This window comes from Schistocerca serialis, unplaced genomic scaffold (genome assembly GCF_023864345.2).
Source record: "Schistocerca serialis cubense isolate TAMUIC-IGC-003099 unplaced genomic scaffold, iqSchSeri2.2 HiC_scaffold_1420, whole genome shotgun sequence".
Lineage (NCBI taxonomy): Eukaryota > Metazoa > Arthropoda > Insecta > Orthoptera > Acrididae > Schistocerca > Schistocerca serialis.
Window position 1 is genome coordinate 6,589,057 of NW_026047648.1, and position 24,745 is coordinate 6,613,801.

At 45.0% G+C, this 24,745-nt stretch overlaps 1 protein-coding gene across 1 annotated transcript in view; it reads left to right on the forward strand.

The window, feature by feature from the left end:
• LOC126443040 (neuralized-like protein 4) overlaps nucleotides 1-24,745 on the forward strand; it is a 279,279-nt gene that overhangs the window by 110,764 nt on the left and 143,770 nt on the right. Inside the window, 3 exon segments of the mRNA XM_050090885.1 lie at nucleotides 7,513-7,677; nucleotides 16,862-17,067; nucleotides 19,383-19,422. Of these exon segments, the coding sequence (XP_049946842.1) occupies nucleotides 7,513-7,677; nucleotides 16,862-17,067; nucleotides 19,383-19,422 (411 nt within the window).

Sequence of the window (24,745 nt, forward strand, 5' to 3'; positions counted from 1 at the left end):
AGGGTTGCCACAAGTTTGCGAAATGAGAGGGAATATCGGGGAATTTAAAATGTGTTGGGGAAATGTCAGGGAATTAAAAAAACAAAGGGAAAAAAAAGAAAAACACTGTAAAAGTCTCATTTTTGTCTCGGTAGATGAAATGGTTTGTTTATTGAGATGTCTCAAATCGTTGCACAGCTGTAGTACGTGCACCGCTTCCCTGCTCCCACATTCCCACTGCTCCTCCCCTTCCTACCACTCCCCTAAGCTTGCGCTCGCTGCTGCCACCACTTCTCGCCACTCGCCCGACAGCTGCCGACGAGAGGCAGGGAGTAGCAGCCGACTGAGACAGACGCGTCAGCAGGGAAGTAACCGCTTTTGTGACATTTACGAGTTCCTAACCGGGAGTGAATCTTATTTTGTCATCTGTGTGCCTTAATAGTTTCTGCGTGTAAATTTAATATCTAACTGGTGCAGTTCTCACATTTTCGTTTGTGTTGGAAAGTAAACCGATTTTGTGACATACCGTATTTACTCGAATCTAAGCCGCACTTTTTTTCCGGTTTTTGTAATCCAAAAAACCACCTGCGGCTTAGAATTGAGCGCAAAGCAAGCGGAAATTCTGAAAAAAGTTGGTGGGTGCCACCACAACTTACTTCTGCCGTCGAATATATGTAGCGCTACACAAGCATGCTTTGTAGGCACAAAGATAAATACTGGCGCCAAACCTCTGCGTCAGTAAATAAATTAAAAAAAAAAGGTGGAAGACGAGCTATTTTCTCCGCCCCGACTTTCGCCACTGCATTTTCATACATTATCCAACGAAGTAAATACAAATTCCATATTGTTCATCTTCAAATGTATCAGCATTTCAATGTACTACGAAAACCGACTGGCAAGACTTTTTGGGATGTTTGTCAATATGGCCAACTCTACGTTCTGAATTTTTCCTATCTGTGAGAAGAGATGGTTGCTAATAGGAACTTTTATAAATTGTGAATCACATGCAGTATTCTCGTCACCATAAGAATAATACGCATATAAACATTTTGCCATGTATTGTTTCATGTTTGCTGCTATCTCATTTAAATCTGTCTGCCTAATAAACTACGAAACTAGAGTGAGACAACAGCAAACGCGGAAGAATATACATATCATGCCATGTTTATATTCGTATTATTCTTATGCTTAATAGTGATACAGTCAGAAATGAAGCACGGCAATTGACTAGATTTTTAAATCTAAGATGACTCTAATTTCTGTGTAGAATGTAATGTACAAAAGAGGCGTCTGCAAAGATTTTCAAACGGAGAAAAATTTTCGTTAAGCTCTTGTTCAGAACATTTTCTATCATACGCAGTCTATTATTTGGTTCTTGTTGATCATTATCAAAGAAAGCAGCAGTGTAAGTAACAATAAATAGCAGTTTCTTGCCATTGTTTCGCTAATGAGACGATTCCTCTCTCGTATAGTCTGTCGGTAAACTGAAGAGTGAGCGCGCGAGTCCCCACTCTGCCTACCCTGCTACGTCACATGGCGCTTCTACAGGCTGTTCCACAACGTAGTACCGGCCCTGCCGCGGCGCGCGCTTAAAATCTGTGACGACGCCGTGTACACATACGTCCCGTCTGCGTTTATTTTTAGACAAATGCGTTAAGATTATAAGGAAAACAAAACATTATAGAGTAAATAATATTAACGTAAGAACGGAAGTCAGGATTATACTACAAACATAGAACCGAATGCTTATTCATATGAATGTATGTTCCTCTATTCGTAAGACGAACCAGATATAGTGCATCAGTCTGTAGAATTTAAGGCTTGTTCTTACTTTGTGTTTCTACTAAAAGGTAGAAGTTTTCTTTGAAGGGCTGCCTTAAAACTTAACAATTCTCGCAACACGAAGAGTGCTTAAAAAGTAACCAGAAATTTATAATTACGTGTGTTGTATTAGTTCGATTCGCACTGTTTTTTTTTGTCTTTGTCTTCCTAAACACGTCTGAAAAGTATTTCCAGGTAAATCCAATTTCACGCAATGTCTTGTGTAAAACATCTTTCTACAACGAAAATGTATTTTTTGTTTCACGCTCTACCGTATCTTCCTTCGCCGTCGGCGTTGTCGTGGTTACCGTGAGACACAGTTATACCAAGAGGAAAGGCGCGTCGATCTTGGAGAATGAGATATGATGACCTTAAGCCATAGACAACACACAACGGTCACGGTAGCACCTGATTCCAGAATAGCTGCAGTAGTTAAGATCTACGAACTATCCCCTGTTGAACAGGTCCCCAAAACTTAACTCGTAACGAGATCCCTTCAAAGCAAATTGTCATAACGATCGTCTATAAAGGCTTCGTACAACGAGAATAAATGTTACGGTTTATGGAATAATAACAGATACGACCAAACTGTCTTGTCTCTTCTGCTTTATTTAACATAACTTCGTTCACAGTTTCATTTCGCATTCACCACTCACTCACCGAAACCCTTTGATGAACAGTTTTGGTTGCATAACACCAACAGTCAGTGATAATGATACAGCTTTTCTCCTTTTTATAAATTGAAGCCCGCTCTCCGTGATATAATAAAAAAAACCGGTCTCAATACCGCGTGCCTCGTGAGACGCGAATAGACTTATCCTGGAATTGACCACCCTGTAGGTGTACTCAATTTAATGACCACATTTCACTGTCCGCTATTTCGCGTAACTGAATGTCCATTTGTTAGTCTGATTATACACTGTAGCTATTTAAAATTCGCCCCTATATTTTTCACAACGCACAATTAGCACTTCGTTACTTGTTTTCTTTTTTTTTTCTTCTAAGAGTAAACAGAAAAAAAAGACGCCGTATCATCGGCTTAGTCGATATAAAGCAAAACACCTTAATATGCCCAATTTTACCTCTTCTTATAGGATCGGCTACCTTACTCATTAATTTATTACATATTATTTCCAATAACGCTAGACAGGTATCGCCGTTATATTGTAATTGTATTCAAAAGCATGTTACTACTATTATGACCGACCAAATCGTAACAAATCGCGCGGCGTGCGTTTTTAACGATAACTTTACGCTATTGAAGTTCCGTTACAGCTGTCTTGACTCGTAATGTTACAACGCCAGTGAGTAATTTCCGTAATGTGGGCATTATTTTTCGGTTTATGTAAAAGTCCTCCATCGTTTGTCAAATGACCGATTTTGTGAAACTGTCTATAACAATGGGTTTCCTCCCTAAATTATTAGTTTTCCTTTGCAGCGATTCCAGTAAACCAAGCGCCTTGTTTTCGCGTACCTTCCTTATGCGTCCTATTTTGGCGAGGCTGACGTGTGCATAAACTGCAGCCCTTTGATTGGGACTGGTAATATTAGCCAACCGTTCTTTTTGTGTAGCCTCCTTTAAACACAAGCTGTAATAACGTTAGAGACAATCGAACTCTCGTTCTGCGCAAGTATCTTCTTCGTATTCTGCACATTTTCTTGCAAATGCAGGGCGATTATCCGTCACTTCCGGATACTGAAGTATATCGGTGAGTTCACAGAGTCAACTGACTGAGATTGGCAACTAAGATCCCACGAACAGAAACGACGTATATGACTGCACGCCGAAGTAGACTGCTAGATAGGTAATGGGCAACTGATTTTGGGTTGCCCTGTAGGCCAGTGGCAGGTTTCTTCCGGGAAAGGCCACTTCCCCCACCAAAAGTGCTGCTCGTTCTTGAGTTTACAGACAGACTATCGCAGTAGCAGTAGCGGTAGCGCGCACAAAAGGAAGCCATGCCGCGAGCGGCGACAGGCCGCAAACACGCACTATCAGAATGTGACAAACGATGCATGGCACAGTACAGTAATGCATTTTCAGCTTAGAGTGACGGAAACACCTATAACAAAGAGAACGGCACTTATCAGATCAAAGCAAAATAACCAATCGATTCAAACCAGACGAAGCACGTGAAAAAGGAAGGGTACCCGTATAAATACGGACGGAGCGCCTGACGCATAGCAATGGCTACCTGGTAAAGCTTTACTGCTAAGCTTACGACTCGAACCAAACTACTGTAGCTGTATCGTCGTTCATTCGACCTAAATTGTGTTTCATATTACAATGGACCAACTTTGTTTCGATTTGGAGATGCGGCCCATAATTTTTCTCTCCCCTTGAAATTCAAGTCTCAAATTTCAGGTGCGGCTTAGATTCGGGAAATTTTTTTTTTCTCGATTTCGAGTCTCATTTTTCAGGTGTGGCTTAGATTCGAGTGCGGCTTAGATTCGAGTAAATACGCTATTACAAATTTCTGATCAGGGGCCATTATTTAGTTTCACCCGAGTGGTTTGGTAGTTAGGTTTTTCAATATCTGTGTATTATTAGACACAGTTCCTGCGTTTTCTTCAGGGTCTACTGTAGAGTTGTGCAGTATGTGCCAATAGTTGTGCAGCATGTGCCAATAGTCCATTTATCTGCATAGTCCAGTTTTGCACAGACTTCAGTACTGACAGGGACTGTGATTGTTGTGTGCAGATGCGAGCCGAGTTGGTGACACTTCGCTCTCAGCTTCAGGCTGTGATGGCTTCGGTTACACAGCTTGAGGCTGCAGTGGATGGGCACCAGTGCTGTGCGAAGGCCGTGGGGATCCAGCGGACGTCCGGCACGTCAGAGTCCTCCTATCGGTGCTCACCGGTGGCCAACCCAGTTACTGCTCGCACTGAGGCTGGGCTGTCACCTGTGGTAGAGTGGGAGGTCGCCCCGGGTGGCAAAAGACTTCCCGGGCGGCCGCACGTAAGGCCTCCTTGGTTTGTCTGACAAACGCGTTCCAGGTGCCGTCTGTGGCTGACACTGTCGCTCAGCCAGATGCTGTCGCCTGTCCTGTTTCAGAGGAAACCACTCGGCCTGCGAGATCTGGACAATCGCAGAGGGTGGAATTGTTAGTAGTTGGGAGATCCGACATTAGTCACTTTGTGGGGCCGCTTAGGGAAACCGATGTGCACTCTGTGTGCATACTGGTTGGAGTCATTCCAGATGTGGGAAGGGTCTTCCCGGATGCCGTGAAGAGCACAGGGTGCAGCCAACTGAAGGTGGTTGCTCACATCGGTGATGTGTGTCACTTTGGATCAGAAGACACTCTCCCTGGTTTCGAGCGGCTAACAGAAATGATAAAGGCTGCCAGGCCTGCTTCCAAGATGAAAGCAGAGCTCACCATCTGCAGCAAAGTCGACAGGACCGATTGCGGGCCTCTGGTACAGAGCTGAGTGGAGGGTCCGAATCAGAGGCTCGGACGGTTCTGCGACCTTGTGGGCTGCAGATTCCTCGACTTGCGCCAGAGGGTGGTTGGCTGAATAGGTCGGGTGTCCACTATACGCAGGAGGCGGCTACTCGGGTAGCGGGGGCTGTGTGGTGTGGACTGGGCTTTTTTTTAGGTTAGAAGGTCTCGGGAAAACACGAGAAGGGCTTCAGTCACAAAGGGTGCAGGCTGAACACAGGAAAAACGTAGATACAGGAACCATTGGTATAACAGTTGTAAATTGTCGTAGCTATGTTGGGAAAGTACAAGAGCTACAAACGCTAATAGAAAGCACTGATGCTCAAATCGTTATAGGCAATGAAAGCTGGATGAATATAAGTTCAGCCGAAATTTTTGCGAAGAACCTGACGGTGTTCTGAAAGGATAGGCCAAACACGGTTGGCAGTGGCATGTTTCTTGCTATTAGAAGTAGTTTAACTTGTTACGAAGTTGAAGTAGATACTTCCTGTGAGTTAGTATGTGCAGTTGAAAGATTTAAACCAAATAAATTAACAGTGGAGCTGATCCTTCTTGGTACTCAAAACGGGTTAGAACACTGTTGTAGAAACATCGAAACGAACATGCCAAATTCAAACAGACGCAAAATCCCCCAAGATTGGCGATCCTTTACAGAAGCTCGAAATTTAGTGCGGACTTTAATGCGAGTTGCTTATAACAGTTTCCACAATGAAACTTCGTCTCAAAACCTGGCAGAAAATCCAGAGAGATTCTGGTCATTTGTGAAGTATGTTAGCGGCAAGAAACAACGAATGCCTTCTCTCCGCGATAGGAATGGAGATACTATCGAAGACAGTGCTGCCAAAGCAGACTTACTAAACACAGCCTTCCGAAATGCCTTCACAAAAGAAGACAAAGTAAATATCCCAGAATCCGAATCAAGAACATCTGTCAACATGAGTAACGTAGAAGTAGATATCCTCGGAGTAGTGAAGCAACTTAAATCACTTAATAAAAGCACGTCTTCTGGTCAAGACTGTATACCAATTAGGTTCCTTTCGGAGTATGCTGATGCATTAGCTCCATACTTAACAATCGTATACAACCGTTTTCTTGACGGAAGATCTGTACCCAAAGACTGGGAAGTTGCACAGGTCACACACATATTCAAGAAAGGTAGTAGCAATAATCCACTAAATTACAGGCACGTATCATTAATGTTGATATGCAGCAGGATTTTACAACATATATTGTGTTCGAACATTATGACTTACCTCGAAGAAAATGGTCTATTGACACACAGTCAACAGGAGTTTAGAAAACGTCGTTCCTTTGAAACACAACTAGCTCTTTATTCACTTGAAGTGTTGAGTGCTATTAACAAGGGATTTCAGATCAATTCCGTATTTCTGGATTTCTGGAAGGCTGTTGATGTTAGTACTGAAGATTTTTACTCACATATTTAGAAATATGGAAGTCCTTACATTTTGGTCAACATAGGGATTTACATTCCCTTGTGATCTCAAAATCTGTCAGGGAAAAATCCTATAACTTGTCTGGAAATCAGAGAAATATGAGAATTTCCCGTGGAAACTTACGGCAACCCTGGATTAGATCCCTGCCGTACGCCTCTTTCAATCTGAGCAGTCTCAGGCACTTCACCCTCGAGCAGGTAGGCCCGTGTATAAAGTGCGCCAACCGCAAACGAAATCGTTTTGGACCGCTCCGGTGTTGTTTCAGAAATGCGAGTCGACACAGATTCCTCCGGTATTGCTTCAACTAACACAGTGATGAATTACATCGTCGTATGTCCGATTGAGCAGCAGTAACATAAAATAAAACTGCAAGATGAGTGAGAAAAATTTATTATCCGTGCAAGAAAAATACCCAGATTACCGGCTGACAACACAGTCTCGCAGTGAGGCAGTTCTCTAAGCGACGATTAGTAATCAAATAAGCGTCAGCCGGGGTTCTGATGCAACTGCGCTGTTTAATGCATAGAGTGGCTCATTACTGAGAGATAACTCTTGTGCGTGGCAGCAGAGCGATTCATTTCATGGTTGTTTACCTAAACAGCATGTTAGCTCATATTACAAACTTTATTTTATTGTTGTTTAATTAAACCGAAATTAAACTGTGATTTTGCTCATCCACATTTAATTTGGTAACGTGAAGAAGGCTATTATTTAGACACGTTACTAAGTACGCCACACGCCCGCTCGTGTTACGAAAGCGGCACGCCTTCCAGAGGGGTATGCGTGCGAGTTGCCATTAGCGGAGAACGTTCGGTTTGCAGGGGTAACGTCTGTACGGCCGGACGAGCTGGAGCTACCGTGCACGATGACGGACCTGGAGCACGGGACGTGGATGCTGTCCGGCAGCAACGTCATGGTGGATGGCGTCGTGCTGCGTAAGGACTACCCTTGCGACCTGGACGAGGTGGTCGTCGGCAACAGAGTGGGTCAGTATCGTCCACTCAGTGGTGTCTGTCAGCAATCTTTTCGTTCAGCATATTTTGTATTTGCACTTCAGTGACATTCTCATAATTTCTGGTATAGGGATGAATGAATTTTCGTGAAATAAAAACACTGAAGTTGCATCCTTATTTCTTTCTTCCTTTATTTATTTATTTCTTCTCCTCCTCCTTTTTCTTCTCCTCCTCCTTTTTCTTCTCCTCCTCCTTTTTCTTCTCCTCCTCCTTCTCCTCCTCCTTTTTCTCCTCCTCCTCCTCCTCCTCCTCCTCCTCCTCCTTCTCCTTTTTCTTCTCCTCCTCCTCCTTTTTAAGTTTTCTGAGGTTAATGTTTAATTTCTGAAAAAAGATACACAATTAATTTCCTTTGATCATACACAGTGTAGTATGTACCACATCTATGATGAGCCAACTCTTAATGATTAGTAAACCTTCTCATAACATCAGTTACAGTCTCAGTTTCAAAGGTTTTGACTTGTTATTTTCTGATTATTTAGTAAAGGCTCTCTATTTTGCAAATTGCATTATTTTGTGGCTGTTGACTGTCAGTCAGCTAAAACGGTGCAGTGTCGCCACAATCTTGTAAAACCACATGAAAAAAAAAGAACAGAATTACATGAATATTTGGAAATAAATTTAAACCCATACAAATAAATAATATTTTCTAAATATGAGGTGCAGTCGGATTAAAACTGAACACCCGCTGCAATGGGACCCTACAATGGCCCCATTTGAAAGTAATCACCACACGTGTTAAGACGTTTATCCCACTGCGAGACGAGACAATCAGATCCTGTTCCGTAGAATACGGTCGGTTGCTGACGGATCCACAACTACACTCACTTTTGCACTTCCTCGTCCGACTGAAACTGGCATATGCACGCGTCTTTCTTCAGGTCGCCAATGGTGTGAAAATCGCACGGTGAAAGATCCTGTCTGTACAGAACGTATTGCAGTGTTTCCCAACTGAGTCACTGAAGTGTAGCCTTCGTCCACTTGCCAATGTGAGGGCGAGTGTCACTGTGTGACGTAACGATTCTGTCAGACAGCATCTGGACGGGCCGGGGACACGTGGCAGAGCCGACAGCGTAAACGTCCCACATATCCCCCGCCGAAGAAATCTGAAGGTGTTCACACACTTCCCGGTAAGGCACAGTGATGTTCTCATTCGACTGCGCGGTCCCTCTGCTTGTAGAATTCCTCGAGCGTGGAACCGCAGGACAACCAGGACACTTTGTAGAAACTGTGACATGCTGTAAAGTCAAAGTTCTCAGCAATGCTGTTCACCCGAAAATTTTTTTTATCTTTCTCAGGTTGACACAAGTTTTTACCATATATTACGTTGCACTGATCAGAATTTACATATTATTAATTGTTCAAAAAAAGGAAGGCGAAACTATGCTAAACTAACAACAAATGAAAGAAACATACCAAAAATGCAGAACAACAAATGAAAGAAACACACAAAAAATACAGATCTTAAGAACTAAAAATTGTAAAACATGTGAAATGAGGGTTGCCCAGAAAGTAATGCAGTGTGTGTGTGTGTGTGTGTGTGTGTGTGTGTGTGTGTGTGTGTGTGTGTGTCTTCAACAGTTCTTTATTAAACATAATAAGAATTACACACACGAAAGAATGGTGGTTTATCTACACACCCTATTTTTCCACATAATCTCCAACCCGTTCTGTGACCTTCCGAAAGTGTGAAACGACGAGTCGTTTGCGCTGTCGGTACCGATTCTCGTCCTGGCGGCGGAGCCAGTGCTTCGCTGTGTGAATCGCTCCACCGCCAACAAAATGTCTTCCACAAATGGCATCCTTTAATGGCCCAAACCGGTGGAAGTCCGAGGTTGCCGGGTCAGACACGTCAGGTGTGGCGGCCGTGGACGGTCTCCCCGACCGCCGCAAATTGCGGAGTTCCAGCTCCGCCGAACCGCCTTCCGACGACTTCACCCTCCGTGCCCAGCGACTAACTGTACTTCTGTCGACAGCTGATGTTCCGGAGACTTCGCACGAGTGTTTGCGAATATTACTCAGTTTCTTTCTCTGCAGTGAGAAATTCAGTGGCGGCACATCACTCGTAATGTACACGGCCTATAGGTGCCATTGTGAAACTGTCCCACAGCTGCGCTATCTGTCGGAGGTAACGGAAACTTGGCGCGCTCTCTCGGGAGACTTCAAATAATACGCATGTAACGTTTCACATCTGTAGCATTGTTTTCAGCCGAGGAAGAAATAAAACAAAGAAAAGGCGATGCATTACATTCTGGGGAGCCCTTGTACGACCTCTGTCAGTGCCGTGACATACATGTAATTATATCGTGATAGTTTTTTATATCAATTTCAAATTTTTTTAAATTAAAATGTGTTTTACTGCCGAATTAATTAACGTATAAATTACAGTACAAAAATTACGAATCGTTTACCGATCGGAGATTATGTACGTAATTACTGGGCGCCGTGTCTCTAAATACACCTAGGGTCCGAACGATTTCCGTACGTCGGCCAAATTGTGCCGCTTCACTCTTCGGACTGACGCGTCGGCATTCGTCGTACTAATTACATTTTGGACGATACGAGTGCAAATGCAAACTAGAGTCGACTTCCACTCCGAACGAGGACAGCGGCGGTGCTCGTGTCATTTCCGTTACGCTCGAAGTTCGACAGGAGCACCGAAACACTTTCAGTGTACGGTGATCGGCTGCATTACGGGCTTAGGTACCCAGCTGCGAGAACCCCGGGGTGTCCACTCGTCGGCAGCAGCTCTCCGGCACGGTGTACCTGTGGCTGGCCCCCCGACGAGGTGAGCGCACCGCCGGACGTACACCCGTGACTTAACCGTTACAGACTGCCGTGTCACACCGAGTGCTCTTCGGACTCCTTTGCTGTCGCTGACATATTTATGTTGTCGGCGGCAAACCTCGAACTTTTTATTTCTTAATTCCCGTTCTAAATTTCTTCTCAGTTTCCTCTAGTGCTCGCCAGGGAACGTATCGGTCGTAATCGGGGATACTCTACAATCTCGGCTCACTCTCTTTTCGACTAGTGCTCGCCTTTCTCGAACCTCGGCTCTTAATAACTGCAATCTAATTTCTGCGAGAGTTGTAGGTAACATTTGGAATGTGTGGTTTATTCCTTCTACCTACAGAATTCAAAGACAGTGGTCCAATAAATGTACTCCAAAGTTTTCTCAAAATCTACAAATACAGGGTGATCAGAATCAAACTTCCATTACTCAAGAGCGAGCCCGTGAAAAACAAGTGATCATAGGACAGTGATTTTTGTGGGAACATTTGTAAGGACGTGCAGGGGAGAATTTACGAATAAACTGTCAAAAGAAACTCAGTTTGGTTCCCAGTTGAGAAGGTACCATTTGTTAATGTGCACAGTGTTTACTTTCCAGATTACTAATGTGATGTCTGCATCCCTGACAGCCTGGAACTGCACCAGAGCTACCGTTCCTCAAATGGTGGGCTGTGGATCACTTGGCTGCTTCTTTTCGCACCCACACTTCTGAATCCTACAATGCTCCATTCAGTGAGTGGGAATTTCACAGTGCCCTAGCCGCTTGCCCTGATACCGCTCCTGGGCCAGATGGCATCCACTGTCAGATGCTGAAACACCTTTCAGTGGACTGCCAGCGACGCCTCCTCGATCTTTACAACCGTCTTTGGGTCGAGGGGGAGTTTCCGTCGCAATGGCGGGAGAGCATTGTCATCCCCGTTTTGAAACCGGGCAAGAGCCCTCTGGAGGTGGACAGCTACCGTCCCATTAGCCTCACCAACGTTCTTTGCGAGCTTCTCGAACGGATGGTGAGCCGGCGCTTGCATTGGGTACTGGAGTCTCGGGGCCTTCTGGCTCCGTCTCAGGGTGGGTTCCGTAAAGGCCGCTCCACCGCCGACAATCTGGTGAGCCTGGAGTCGGCCATCCGTACTGCCTTTGCCCGCCGTCAGCACCTGGTCGCTGTCTTTTTCGACATGCGGAAGGGGTACGATACGACATGGTGTCATCACATCCTTTCTACGCTTCACGGATGGGGTCTTCGGGGCCCTCTGCCGATCTTTATCCGCAATTTCCTGTCGTATCGTACCTGTCGCGTGCAAGTCGCAGCCTCATATAGTTCCTCCCACGTCCAGGAGAACGGCATGCCGCAGGGTTCTGTTTTAAGTGTCTGCCTGTTTTTAGTAGCCATTAACGGGCTCGCTGCGGCCTTGGGAAGTTCTGTCTCCGCTTCCCTGTCTGCTGACGACTTCTGTATTTACTACAGCTCTATTGGCATTGCAGCTGCTGAACGTCAGCTACAGGGCGCAATCCGCAAGGTTTAGTCTTGGGCTGTAGCTCATGGGTTCCAGTTTTCGGCAGCCAAGACCTGTGTTATGCCTTTCTGCCGACAACGTAATGTCCACCCGGGGCCGCAGCTTTCTCTTAACGGCGAACTTCTTTCAGTGGTGGAATCACACAGGTTTTTGGGGGTGGTTTTCGATGCCCGGTTGACTTGGCTGCCTCATATCCGGCAGCTCAAACAGGCATGTTGGCGGCATCTCAATGCTCTGCGATGTTTGAGCCACACCCGCTGGGGCGCCGACCACTCTACCCTGTTCCGGCTCTACCAGGCGTTACTCCAATCTCGTCTGGATTATGGGAGCCTGGCTTATGGCTCAGCTTCCCCATCTGCGTTGCGGGTGCTGGACCCAATCCTCCACAGCGGGATACGCACCAGCCCGGTGGACAGCATCCTAGTGGAGGCATGTGTCCCTCCACTGCGGTTACGACGCCAACAATTACTGGCTGCTTATGCTGCCCATGTTTTTAGCTTGCCCGGGCATCCAAATTACAGTGTCCTGTTCCCGCAGTCAGTCGTCCATCTGCCGGACCGTCGGCCCCAGTTGGGTTGTCCGATCGCCGTACGCGTCGAGGAGCTTCTCTCCGGGCTTGGGTTTTTCCCTGTTCCGCCTCCTTTCCGGGCACCTCTGCGTACACCCCCGTGGTGTGTTCCTCGCCCTTGCCTTCGGCTCGACTTGGCACAGGGCTCGAAGGACTCAGTCCCTCCAGAGGCCTTCCGCCGCCACTTTTATTTCACCCTGGCCACGTATCAGGGCTCTGGAATTGTCTACACTGACGGTTCGATGGTTGCTGGTCGTGTCGGGTATGCGCTAACTCTAGGGGACCATTCCGAACAACGTTCCTTGCCGGCTGGCTGCAGCGTTTACACTGCTGAGCTGGTCGCCATCTTTCGAGCACTAGAGTATATCTGCTCCTGCTCAGGTGAGTCCTTCGTTATCTGTAGCGATTCCCTGAGCGGTTTACGAGCTCTCGACCAGTGTTTCCCTCGTTCCCGTCTGGTGATGGCTATCCACGAGTCCCTGCATACTCTTGCACGTCACGGCCGCTCTGTGGTCTTTGTGTGGACCCCCGGTCACGTCGGTATCCGGGGCAATGAACGTGTTGACCGCCTGGCCAAACAGGCCACCAGTGAACCCACCCTGGACATTGGCCTCCCGGCGACTGATTTGCGGGCCCTATTACGCCGCAAAATTTTCGATTTATGGGACGCTGAATGGCGCAACCTGCCCGTACCAAACAAACTCCGTCGTATCAAGGCGTCAACGACTGTGTGGCGGTCGTCCATTCGGGTCTCCCGCCAGGAGTCTGTTGTCCTCTGCCGGCTGCGCATTGGGCACACTCGGCTGACACACGGCCACTTATTGCGCCGTGAGGACCCACCTCTGTGTCGCTGCGGCTCCGTTTTATCTGTGGTCCACATTTTATTGGAGTGTCCGCTTTTAGCTGTGCTCAGGCAGACGTTCGCACTGCCTGACACGCTCCCTGCCCTTTTATCTGATGACCCTGCTATGGCTGGCTTAGTTTTACGTTTTATTCGGGCAGGGGGTTTTTATGATTTAATCTTACGTGTTTCTGTTTTATCTTATTGTTTTGTGTTGATTCTGGCCTTTGGCCTCCGGTTTTAAACTGATTTTTTAATGTGTTTTAAGTGGTTGGCTTCTCCTTTTTTATTCCTATGGTCGGCCAACCACCGTCACACTCTGTGTGATTTTAGTTCGTTTAGTCTGGTCTTTGTCTCAGTTTCTCTTGTTCTGTGTCGTCTGTGCTCTATTCTGTTAATCGTTTTTTATTCTCTGTGGGTGTTTTTAGTACTTGGAAAAATGGACCGATGACCGTAGCAGTCTGGTCCCTTTAATCCCACAAACCAAGCCAAACCATCACTCGGCTGCTGTTACGCAGCTCGTGCGCTGCACGAGGGCCGCGCACCGTGTCCCGTCTTCTCGGCTACGACGAGACAAACTTTTTTCGACAATTTTTGGTGCAGTTGGCCGTTGGCCTTTCCCGGGAGCAGTTCCCAAATTGCCAGTAAATACCAACTTCCGAAATGTGTTCTTCGACACTGGAACGGAAAGAGGACCTCTCCGTATTCCTATAATACCTCACATTATTGTTGTTTTGTTTGATAAAATATCTGCTCACCTTGTCCAGACCCGTGTTGACTGTCTGCAATTGTACTGCACACTCGTACGTGTGTTTCAGTGCAGTGTTACTGAAGTATTTTTGACTCTTCTTCTTACGTGCTTGGAGCTGAGACTGGACGCTCACTTTTGACGCTGACATATTGTGTGTTATTAACCTTTCGTGTAACTCAGTTGCCACTATCATTCTTCTTTATGGGAAGATCCTGCAAAGCAGTATCCCCATAGAACTGTGTGTAGTCCTGGAAAGTTTTGAAGTCTTCTGCTTTGCAACTGTTATTGTTAGAAGGGAAAGTGATATCTACTCTAATTATGAAATGACATCAACATTTCGTCATTGACTATCTCGTATTTATTTCGACGGATGTGCAGATCTCAATTACCTCTTAACTCGGAACAGATACAATATAAATCAAATGAAATGTCTGCCTCGGAGGCTTTACAGGAAGTAAGTGACATTTCATTTTAGAGCCCCTTTTGTTCGTTGCCGAGTTCATTCTCGGAGAGGGTGTCCACTCCTCGACAGTCGAGACACTGCCGAGCCGCGGTGTCGAAACGTAAAGGCCCCTCGCGTGACAGGTGGCGACGTTTACTCGTCATTGTGTCTTGACGGTTACTCGAACTGCACGACTCTCTCATTACAACTCTGCACAAATGTGAAATGAAATGACCTCGTACAGTGTGTGCTTTGAAACTCATTCCCTACCTAATACTACTTTACTATTTTGTCATGATCCTCTTTCCTTATTATAAATATGTAGTGGAAAATGTCATTTACCTAAATGGCACGTAACACTACAACACTACCAACAACACACATCCTGCAGCACACAGTCTGAATGTCTTTCCTGTAAAGTTGGCTACTCGTGCGGTAAATAGTTTCCCGTATACAGTGAAACCTCTATATAATGGTTTTCAAGGGACCACAAATTCTGAACACTGTATAGAGGAAAACACTATAAACAGGAAGGCTTCCAAATAATAATTATAGGGCATTACTGAAGATCGGGATACCACTAATCAGCTTTGACAAATGGTGCTGTAGGTGACATTTTAAATTTTCACAACACTGTAAAATGGTATTCATTGCAAATGATTAGTTTTTTGTAATTAAAACATGGGGCTCGGTAGGTGGATGGGTGAAAGTAAATGGATCAGTTTGTACTGTAAAAAATTATAACAGATTCTTAATATATGACATCATTGTCCAAAGCTGGCAGGTGGTATCCCATTCTTCAGTTGACCCAATTACAGCATAAATGCAGTAAATGTTACAGATTATAGAAGAATTAGTTACAAAAAAAATTACTTTAATAATTAAATTATGAAACAGAACTTAAATTTGCACAAAACTCTAGGAACCTATGCAATATGAAAATTACGTACCCATGATTTTTTTAAATATTCAGGCAAGCATATTTGTTTTCTATTTCTCCTAGAGTCTATGGCAACCATTTCTTGCTGCAAATGAGCAAGTTGAACTACTGTTCTGTCCTCAAGTCTATGGGCCATATACCTGTTGAATGTTGGCTTCAGCTGCCTCAGTATATGAGGGCACTGGGTCATCTTCCTTGTCACTTTCACTGCCACTATTATTCTTCAAGCTTCTCTCTGCAGTCAGGTCTTCAATACTTTGTACTCCCGTGGTTGCCACATTGTCATCCACAGCCACAAAGTCCTCAAAAGTGACAGAATCACTGCCTATTAATTCCTGAAACTCTCGCAAATCACTTGCAACATGAGCTGCCATCTCATTCTCACAGAATCCCGCTTTTGTGAAACAGTTTTTAATAGTTTCACCACTGACTTCCCTCCACGAGTACATAATTAAATTCATTACCTGTCAATGGTTTCAAATGCGTACGTTTCAAATTGCCACAATTCTCAAACCATTCAATTATTGACGATCTGTTATTCATAATGGTGTTGAGGGAGCCAGTTCAAATTGCTTCGCTAGCTCCACACGACTCACACCAGGAGATGCCTCCACTTTTTTAATAACAGAAACCTTCTCTTAGAGAGAAATGTTCTTCCGCTTTCCACTCATTTTCACTGATGAAAGCTTTAAAAAAAAAATAAATAAATAAATAAAAAAGTTATATTGAAGACACACTCTCCCTAGATGCATTAACTGTTTGCTGCTCAGCTCACACATCACGCTATGAATACAAGCAGAATGTGCGTCACATGTCACACGACCGGGTCCTGCCACTGACATACGAAAGACACTGAGCGCGGGCTTTCCGAGCCAGTGCAAACAGTGAATCCACACAATGGAAAACGATGCGTCTACATCCAGTCACTTAAACGTTATAAAGAGGTAAATAATTGACCAGGGTTCAAAAAATACGTGTGTTACGTGGAGGAAATTGTAATATAGAGGAAACACAGTAAAGAGGAAAATTTAACATTGTTTATACGGGCTTTTAGTCGGGACCGAAAAAAACGGACGTAACAGAGGAAAACATTATACGGAGGAACGTTATAAAGAGGTTTCACCGTACACTAGCTCGAGTAGCAAAACTTCAGTTATAACCTCCCTGCACTACGGATGTAGACCTGCAGTACGACCGTATGTGTACTCGTGTAAATGTTTCCAGAGTTCCTCCCCATCAAAGGATTAGCCTAAATGTGGCTGTAGACGAGTTGTGCACTGCGACTGCGACTCGCCCACCCCCGCCACTGATCCGCAGGTATGGCGCGGCACTCGGACGGCACGCTGCACTTCTACCTGGACGGGGTGGACCGCGGGGCGGCGTGCGGCGGCGTGCCCCCGGGCGTGTACGCCGTCATCGACCTGTACGGCCAGTGCGCCCAGGTGTCCATCGTGCGGCCCGAGCGGCCGGCGGGGGCCGCTCCCGCTCCCGGGAGGCTGGCGCTGCCCGACCGCCCCCACCAGGTAACGCCACTCGCTCCCGTCACTCTGGCTTCTGTCGGGATTATTTCAAGTTTTTTTTATTGTTTGAACAATATCTGATAAAAGAAATGCTTGTTTTTGCTCAAATTGTACAGAATTATTTTACTAAATGTGCAGGAAACAAGATAAGGAGCACAAAAGGTCATGTAGGTATTATATTGTTCCCTTATATTTTTTCCTCTTTGTGTCTGCTGGCTTGTAGTAGTTCCAGTACTGCTCAGAACTGTTTTGTAGTTGTCTTACTGTCGTCAGTACTGTTTGTTTCCGGTCACAACAGAGCGATGCGTACAACTGTGTCACTTCGGCTAGAGCTTCGGACTTCTGGGGTTACGTATCGAGCAAATGAGTGAGGTCGTACAAAACGTTACGACATCCGGTTAATAGCTTGTTCGGCCATCCGTGCAATGAAATCGGTCAGTGATTTGGCATATCGGAGATACCACAGTTGCTTAGCAGGTTTGTGGAGGTATGTGGCATTAGATGTCTACACACGGGCCACGTTATTCGAGTAAATGACGGGCCGCCAATTTGCGTACGCAGTGAAGGTGCCCGACAGCGACCCTGATGCGTTCTGTAGAATTTATGTTAGGTAAATTTGGTCGCCGAGACCTCTACACGAGTTCACTGTAATGCTCCTGAAACCACTGCAGCACGGTTCCGGCTCAGAGACGCGGAGTGTTATACGGTGGGAAGACGTCGAGCGTGAGTGGATGCGGGTGGTTTGCAGCTGTCTGCACGTCTTAGGTCACTTCCAGAGGTCCCGTGCGAGTGCAGGAGAATGTGTCCCGTAGCATAATATCGCTCCGACCAGCCTGTGTCCGTTCACCTCGATGACGGCGTTTGTGGAGACGACCGTCGACCTACTGTAGCAAGAATGCGATTCCTGTGGAGAGCCGACAACTTTCCATTCGTCGACGGTCAAATCCTGACGGTCCTGTGGCCACCGCAGTAGTATAATTGACAATGTTGTCGGGTCGACGTGTGAACGTGTAGGGGTGATCTACTGCGGAGCTCCACATTCGACGATGTACGACGAACGGTTTGCTCCTAAACACTTGTGCGTGCACCAGCGTTGTATTCTTTCGGCAGCCTCCGAATGTTCTGTGAAGAACTGTGGGTGTCCATCCATTTAGCACCGGTTTCACTGTCCTACCTCTTTCTACAGATGCTCTCAACAGTAGATTTCCAAGATACTTGTTTTCAGGCTGTGCCCTTGGCCAGTCACTTATCTCAATGGATTTCCCAATTTGCAGCCCACGTCTTCACTAGGGTGATCGGCCGACTGTGTCTTCTCCGCATCCCTACTTTCGTTACCGCGTCGTGTACCTGCATCGTGACCGGACGGCATCCGGGATGATGTGGGTCAGCATCGTGAACTGAACATATGTGTGTCTACTGTGAAATGCCACCTAGAGACAAGTGATTTGAATGGTAGACGGCCATCACGTAAACCACACACACATTCAAACACTAGAAAGACCAGGTACCGACCATTTAGCACGGTGGTGTCAGCATCGTGGTGTGGAGATGTTTTTCTAGATGTGGGGTTGGTCATCTAGTCCAAATAAAAGGCAAGCTGGATGGTATCCTGTAGTGACATTCGAGATAAGAAAATTGTTCCACGTGGCAGAAAGAATATACTGTGCAATTGGATATTTCAGCAGGACAGTGATTCAAAACACACTTGTAGTCATTAAAAAAATTATTTTCAGATAAAAAAAGTCAAACTTTTGGACTGGCCGAGACAGACCTGGATCTAAATCCTGTTTGAACACCTCAGAGATGCATCGGATCGACGTGTTAGTCGTACAGGCTACTCGAACGACGATCAATTTGCTGCTGCCTTACGGGACAAATGGTTAAAACTTGCTCTTGACCTATTACGAAAGCTTGTGAATTCGATGTCAAATACATGTGCGCTGTGATAGAAACCCCTAGGTATGCAGTGAAATACTGATTTGTTCTTAAGATTCTTAAATAGTTTAGTTTTATTGTGTTGTTGTTGTTGGCGGCTTCAGTCTGGCGACTGACTCGATGCAGTTCTTCGTGCTACTCTATCCTGTGCAAGTGTCTTTACGTCCGAATAACTACTGCAGCCTTCACCACTCTGAATCTGCTCACTGTATTCATCTCTCAGTCTCCCCCTACAACTTTTACCCACCACCCTTTTCTCGAGTACGAAACTAGTGATCCCTCGACGTGTCGTATCGACCGATCCCTCCTTCCGACCTGTTGTGCCACAAATTCCTCTTCTCCCCAATTCTATTCAGTACCTCCTCATCAGTTACGTGACCCAGCCATCTAATCTCCAGCATTACCCCTGTAGCACCTCATTTCGTAGCCTTCTGTTCTCTTCTCGTCTAAACTATTTAACATCCACATTTCCCTTCCGTGCACGGCAACAATCCGCGCAAATAATTTTCTGCCTCACCAGAGGAATGTTTTCCAGCTGCGGAGGTGTAGCCTTCCACAGGAAGTGCAGATGCACCTCACATGCGTGGCATTTTGGGACGACAACCGGTCTCGCGAGGTGGTCACTCGTAATTCCTGCCGACACGTCGAGGCCGAAACGGTTCCGGCAGTTCGCTACCGCCGTACTGTGGAGAGTTTCCTCGGCCCACACTCGGGTGTCTCGAAGGTCGACGGTAGCGCTCCTCTCGACGGTAGCCCGGTCTGCGGAAAGGAAGGACAGTAGAAACTGCAGTACTGTGGTGGCTCGTGTGACGAAACCTTCACTGCACAGGCGATAAGGCCGGCACTCGTAAGTGATGCGGATTGTGGGGAATGTTCCAGCCTGTTGTCCGGTTCGTGGGCCACCCGACCCACCTGTACAGGTGCCCTCAGCGGCCGGTGCCTCTGTCAAAAACTGGCCGCAATTTTGGTGGTGGTTGCAGGGTATGCAGTCCACGCCAAATCTTGAAGTTCAAACACTTTAGTAGCACTTCGATGTCATCTGAACTCTTGGTTTTTCAAGTATTCAAACTTCAGTTTGATATAGATAAATAGCCAACTTACTGAGATGAGATCGACAGGAAGTGCACAATGGCTAAGCAGGGATGGCTAGAGGACAAATGTAAGGATGTAGAGGCTTATCTCACGAGGGGTAAGATAGATACTGCCTACAGGAAAATTAGAGAGACCTTTGGAGAAAAGAGAACCACTTGCATGAATATCAAGAGCTCAGATGGAAACCCAGTTCTAAGCAAAGAAGGGAAAGCAGAAAGGTGGAAGGAGTATATAGAGGACCTGTACAAGGGCGACATACTTGAGGACAATATTATGGAAATGGAAGTGGATGTAGATGAAGATGAAATGGGAGATCCGATACGGGATGAAGAGTTTGACAGAGCACTGAAAGACCTGAGTCGGAACAAGGAACCGGGAGTAGACAAGTTTCCATTAGAACTACTGATGGCCTTGGGAGAGCCAGTCCTGACAAAACTCTACCATCTGGTGAGCAAGCTGTATGAGACAGGCGAAATACCCTCAGACTTCAAGAAGAATATAATAATTCCAATCCCAAAGAAAGCAGGTTTTGACAGATGTGAAAATTACCGAACTATCAGTTTAATAAGTCACAGCTGCAAAATACTAACGCGAATTCTTTACAGATGAAAGGGAAAACTAGTAGAAGCCGACCTCGGGGAAGATCAGTTTGGATTCCGTAGAAATGTTGGAACATGTGACGCGATCCTGCCCTACGACTTATCTTAGAAAATAGATTAAGGAAAGGCAAACCTACATTTCTAGCATTTGTGGACTTAGAGAAAGCTTTTGACAATGTTGACTGGAATACTCTCTTTCACATTCTAAAGGTGGCAGGGGTAAAATACAGGGAGCGAAAGGCTATCTACAATTTGTACAGAAACCAGATGGCAGTGATAAGAGTCGAGGAGCATGAAAGGGAAGCAGTGTTTGGGAAAGGAGTGAGACAGGGTTGTAGCCTCTCCCCGATGTTATTCAATCTGTATGTTGAGCAAGCAGTAAAGGAAACAAAAGAAAAATTCGGAGTAGGTATTAAAATTCATGGAGAAGAAGTAAAAACTTTGAGGTTCGCCGATGACATTGCAATTCTGTCAGAAACAGCAAAGGATTTGGACCAGCAGTTGAACGGAATGGACAATGTCTTGAAAGGAGGATGTAAGATGAACATCAACAAAAGCAAAACGAGGGTAATGGAATGTAGTCGAATTAAGTCGGGTGATGCTGAGGGAATTAGATTAGGAAATGAGACACTTAAAGTAGTAAATGAGTTTTGCTATTCGGGGAGAAAAATAACTCAGGGTGGTCGAAGTAGAGAGCATATAAAATGTAGACTGGCAATGGCAAGGAAACAGTTTCTGAAGAAGAGAAATTTGTTAACATGGAGTATAGATTTAAGTGTCAGGAAGTAGTTTCTGAAAGTATTTGTATGGAGTGTAGCCGTGTATGGAAGTGAAACGTGGACGATAAATAGCTTAGACAAGGAGAGAATAGAAGTTTTCGAAATGTGGTGCTACAGAAGAATGCTGAAGATTAGATGGGTAGATCACATAACTAATGAGGAGGTACTGAATAGAATTGGGGGGAAGAGGAGCTTGTGGCACAACTTGACTAGAAGAAGGGATCGGTTGGTAGGACATCTTCTGAGGCATCAAGGGATCACGTGGAGGGTAAAAATCGTAGAGGGAAACCAAGAGATGAATACACCAAGCAGATTCAGAAGGATGTGGGTTGCAATAGGTACTGGGAGATGAAGAAGCTTGCACAGGATAGAGTAGCATGGAGAGCTGCATCAAACCAGTCTCAGGACTGAGGACCACAACAACAACAACAACAATAACTGAGGTGACAAAAATTGAGGAACACCTAATATTGCGTCGCACCTGTTTTTGCACGGCATAATGCAGCAACTCGAATGGCGCGGACTCGGTGAGCTGTCGGGAATCCCCTCAAGGAATTTTGAGCCGTGTCGCCTCTATAACCGTCCACAACTGCGGTGCAAGATTTTGTGCACGAACTGGTCTCTCAGTCGTGTCCCGTAAATGTTCGACAGGTGGCTAGATTGTTCGCTCGAATTGCTCGAGATGTTCTTCGATCCATTTGCGAATGGTTGCGGTCTGGTGATGTGGTGCACTGTCGTCTGAAAATTCCGCTGTTCTTTGGGAATGTGAAGTCCACAAATGGCGGCAAATGGTCTCCCATTAGCCATACGTAACCGTTCCCGTTCAACAATCGATTCCATTCCACATAAACACGGGCTACACCATTACCGAGCCGCCACCTGCTCGTACAGTGCCTTGTCGACAACCTGGGTCTGTAGCTTTGTGGCATCTGCGTCACACTCGAACCCCACCGTCAGTTACTACCGACTTAAATTGGGACTCGGCTGACTGGACACTGGTTTTCCAGTTGTCTAGGGCCCAACTGATATGGTCACAGTATATCGTTATCTTCCTTCGTCGTCGGCGCTGTCGTTGTTGCCGTGAGGCACCGTTATACCAAGAGGAAAGGCGCGTCGATCTTAGAGCATGAGATATGATGACCTTAAGCCACTGACAACACACAACGGTCATGGTAGCACCTGATTCCAGAATAGCTGCAGTAGTTAGGATCTACCAACTACCCCCTCTCGACCAGGTCCCCAAAACTTAACTCGTAACGAGGTCCCTTCGAAGCAAATTGTCATAACGGTCGTCTATAAAGGCTTCGTACAATGAGAAGAAATGTTACAGTTTATGGAATAATAACAGGTACGACCAAACTATCTTTTTTCTTCTGTTTTATTTAAAATAACTTTGTTCACAGTTTTATTTCGCATTCACCACTCATTCACCGAAACCCTTTGATAAACAGTTTTGGTTGCTTGACACCAAGATTCAATGCTAATGATACAGTTTTTCTCCTTTTCATAAATTGGAGCCTCTGCGATTAAAAAAAAAAAAAAAAAAAAAAAAGGTCTCAATACCGCATCCCTCATGATATGTGTATATATTTATGCCGGAATTGACCGCCCTGTAGGTGTAATCAATTTAATGACCACACTTCACTATCCGCAATTTCGTGTAACTAAATGTCCCTTTTTTTTTTACTCTGATTGTATACCGTAATTATTTAAAACTCGCCCCTATATTTTTTCACTACGCACAATTAGCACTTCTTTACTTGTTTATTTCTAAGAGTAAATGAAAAAAAATGACGCCGCGTCATCGGCTTCGTCGATATAAAGCAAAACACCTCAATATGCCCAATTTTACCTCTTCTTATAAGATCGGCTACCTTACTCATTAATTTACTACATATTATTTCCAATAACACTAAACAGGTATCGCCATTATATTTTAATTGTATTCAAAAGCATGTTGTTATTATTATGACCGACCAAATAGTAACAAATCGCGCGGCGTTCGGTTTTAATGGTAGCTTTACCCTCGCCCAGCCTTTATTCATGCAATATTGTATATAAATATACAGACAACCAAAATATCGCTCTCTCTACGATAACCAATAGAGTCAAATACGCTATTCAAGTTCTGTTACATCTATCTTGACTCGAAATGTTACAGTTGTCCTAACAGATACGTTTGTCCCACATTGATTTCTGTGGTTGTTCCACTTATTGTCGCTTATCTGTTAACGCTGACAGCTATACACAAATGCTCGGTAAGTGAAGGCCGTTCGCTGTTGCAGTGTGTGTGGTCAGATGCAGTGCCTGAAATTGGGTATTCTCACCATGCTCATGACACTGCGGATATCAGAATATTGAATTTCCTACCAGTTTCTGAACTGCTCCCCCTACCATTCCACATTCAAAGTCTGTTAACTTCCGCTGTGTAGTCGTATTCACGAGAAAAAGCTTTTCACTCTAATCGGTTCACAGTACACCGGCAACAGTTTAAAAGTTGCACCCCAGGTGCAGTAACTTAACTCAGGCACACAAGTCTGGTTCAGTTGAAAACTCACTGCAGATTGACTTTTTTGTGGTAGGGGCGGTTCTTATAAAAAGTGGTGTAGGAACAAACTGTTGTCTTGAAAATGACATGATGCTTTACAATTTGGTTAGATTGTAATTTACTGTTTTTGATGAAATACAAGAACCAACAGAATTTTAAATGTACAAAGTACATGGACATTATTTTTCTTCTGCATTGTGAATCTGCTCATTTACACGTATGAGCACCGTATTGCAAATTATGGTAAATTTTGTGTAGTTATTAATTACTAAATTAATTAATAATTGCTGTATGTCAAACTGTACAGAAACATTAAGCTAACAAAAGTGTATAGTTGCATTTTAGGATGAAAAGTGGTAGCCTCTATGAACCTGAAATTCAGTCGACACACAAGATAATTAATTTCAGAAAAAATACAATTTATTACTTGAAAGCTGGAAGATTGTGCTGGAGAATGGTATAGGTCATTGTATAGAAATACAATACAAAATCAGTACTCACAGGTATATGAATATTTTCAGTTAATGATGCTTTGTAATCAGTGTGCTCTCTTGCCAAACTGATAACACCGTGGATTCAGAACAGTCAAATGAATGATTTGATTGATAAAGTTAGATTTAGCGCTAAGCCTGCCTATGAAACTGAAGTTTTCTTGTGTCTACTATACATACTACACAAATGTGTATTTTGGAAATATAATGAATTTGGGAAAAATTTGCTAACTATTG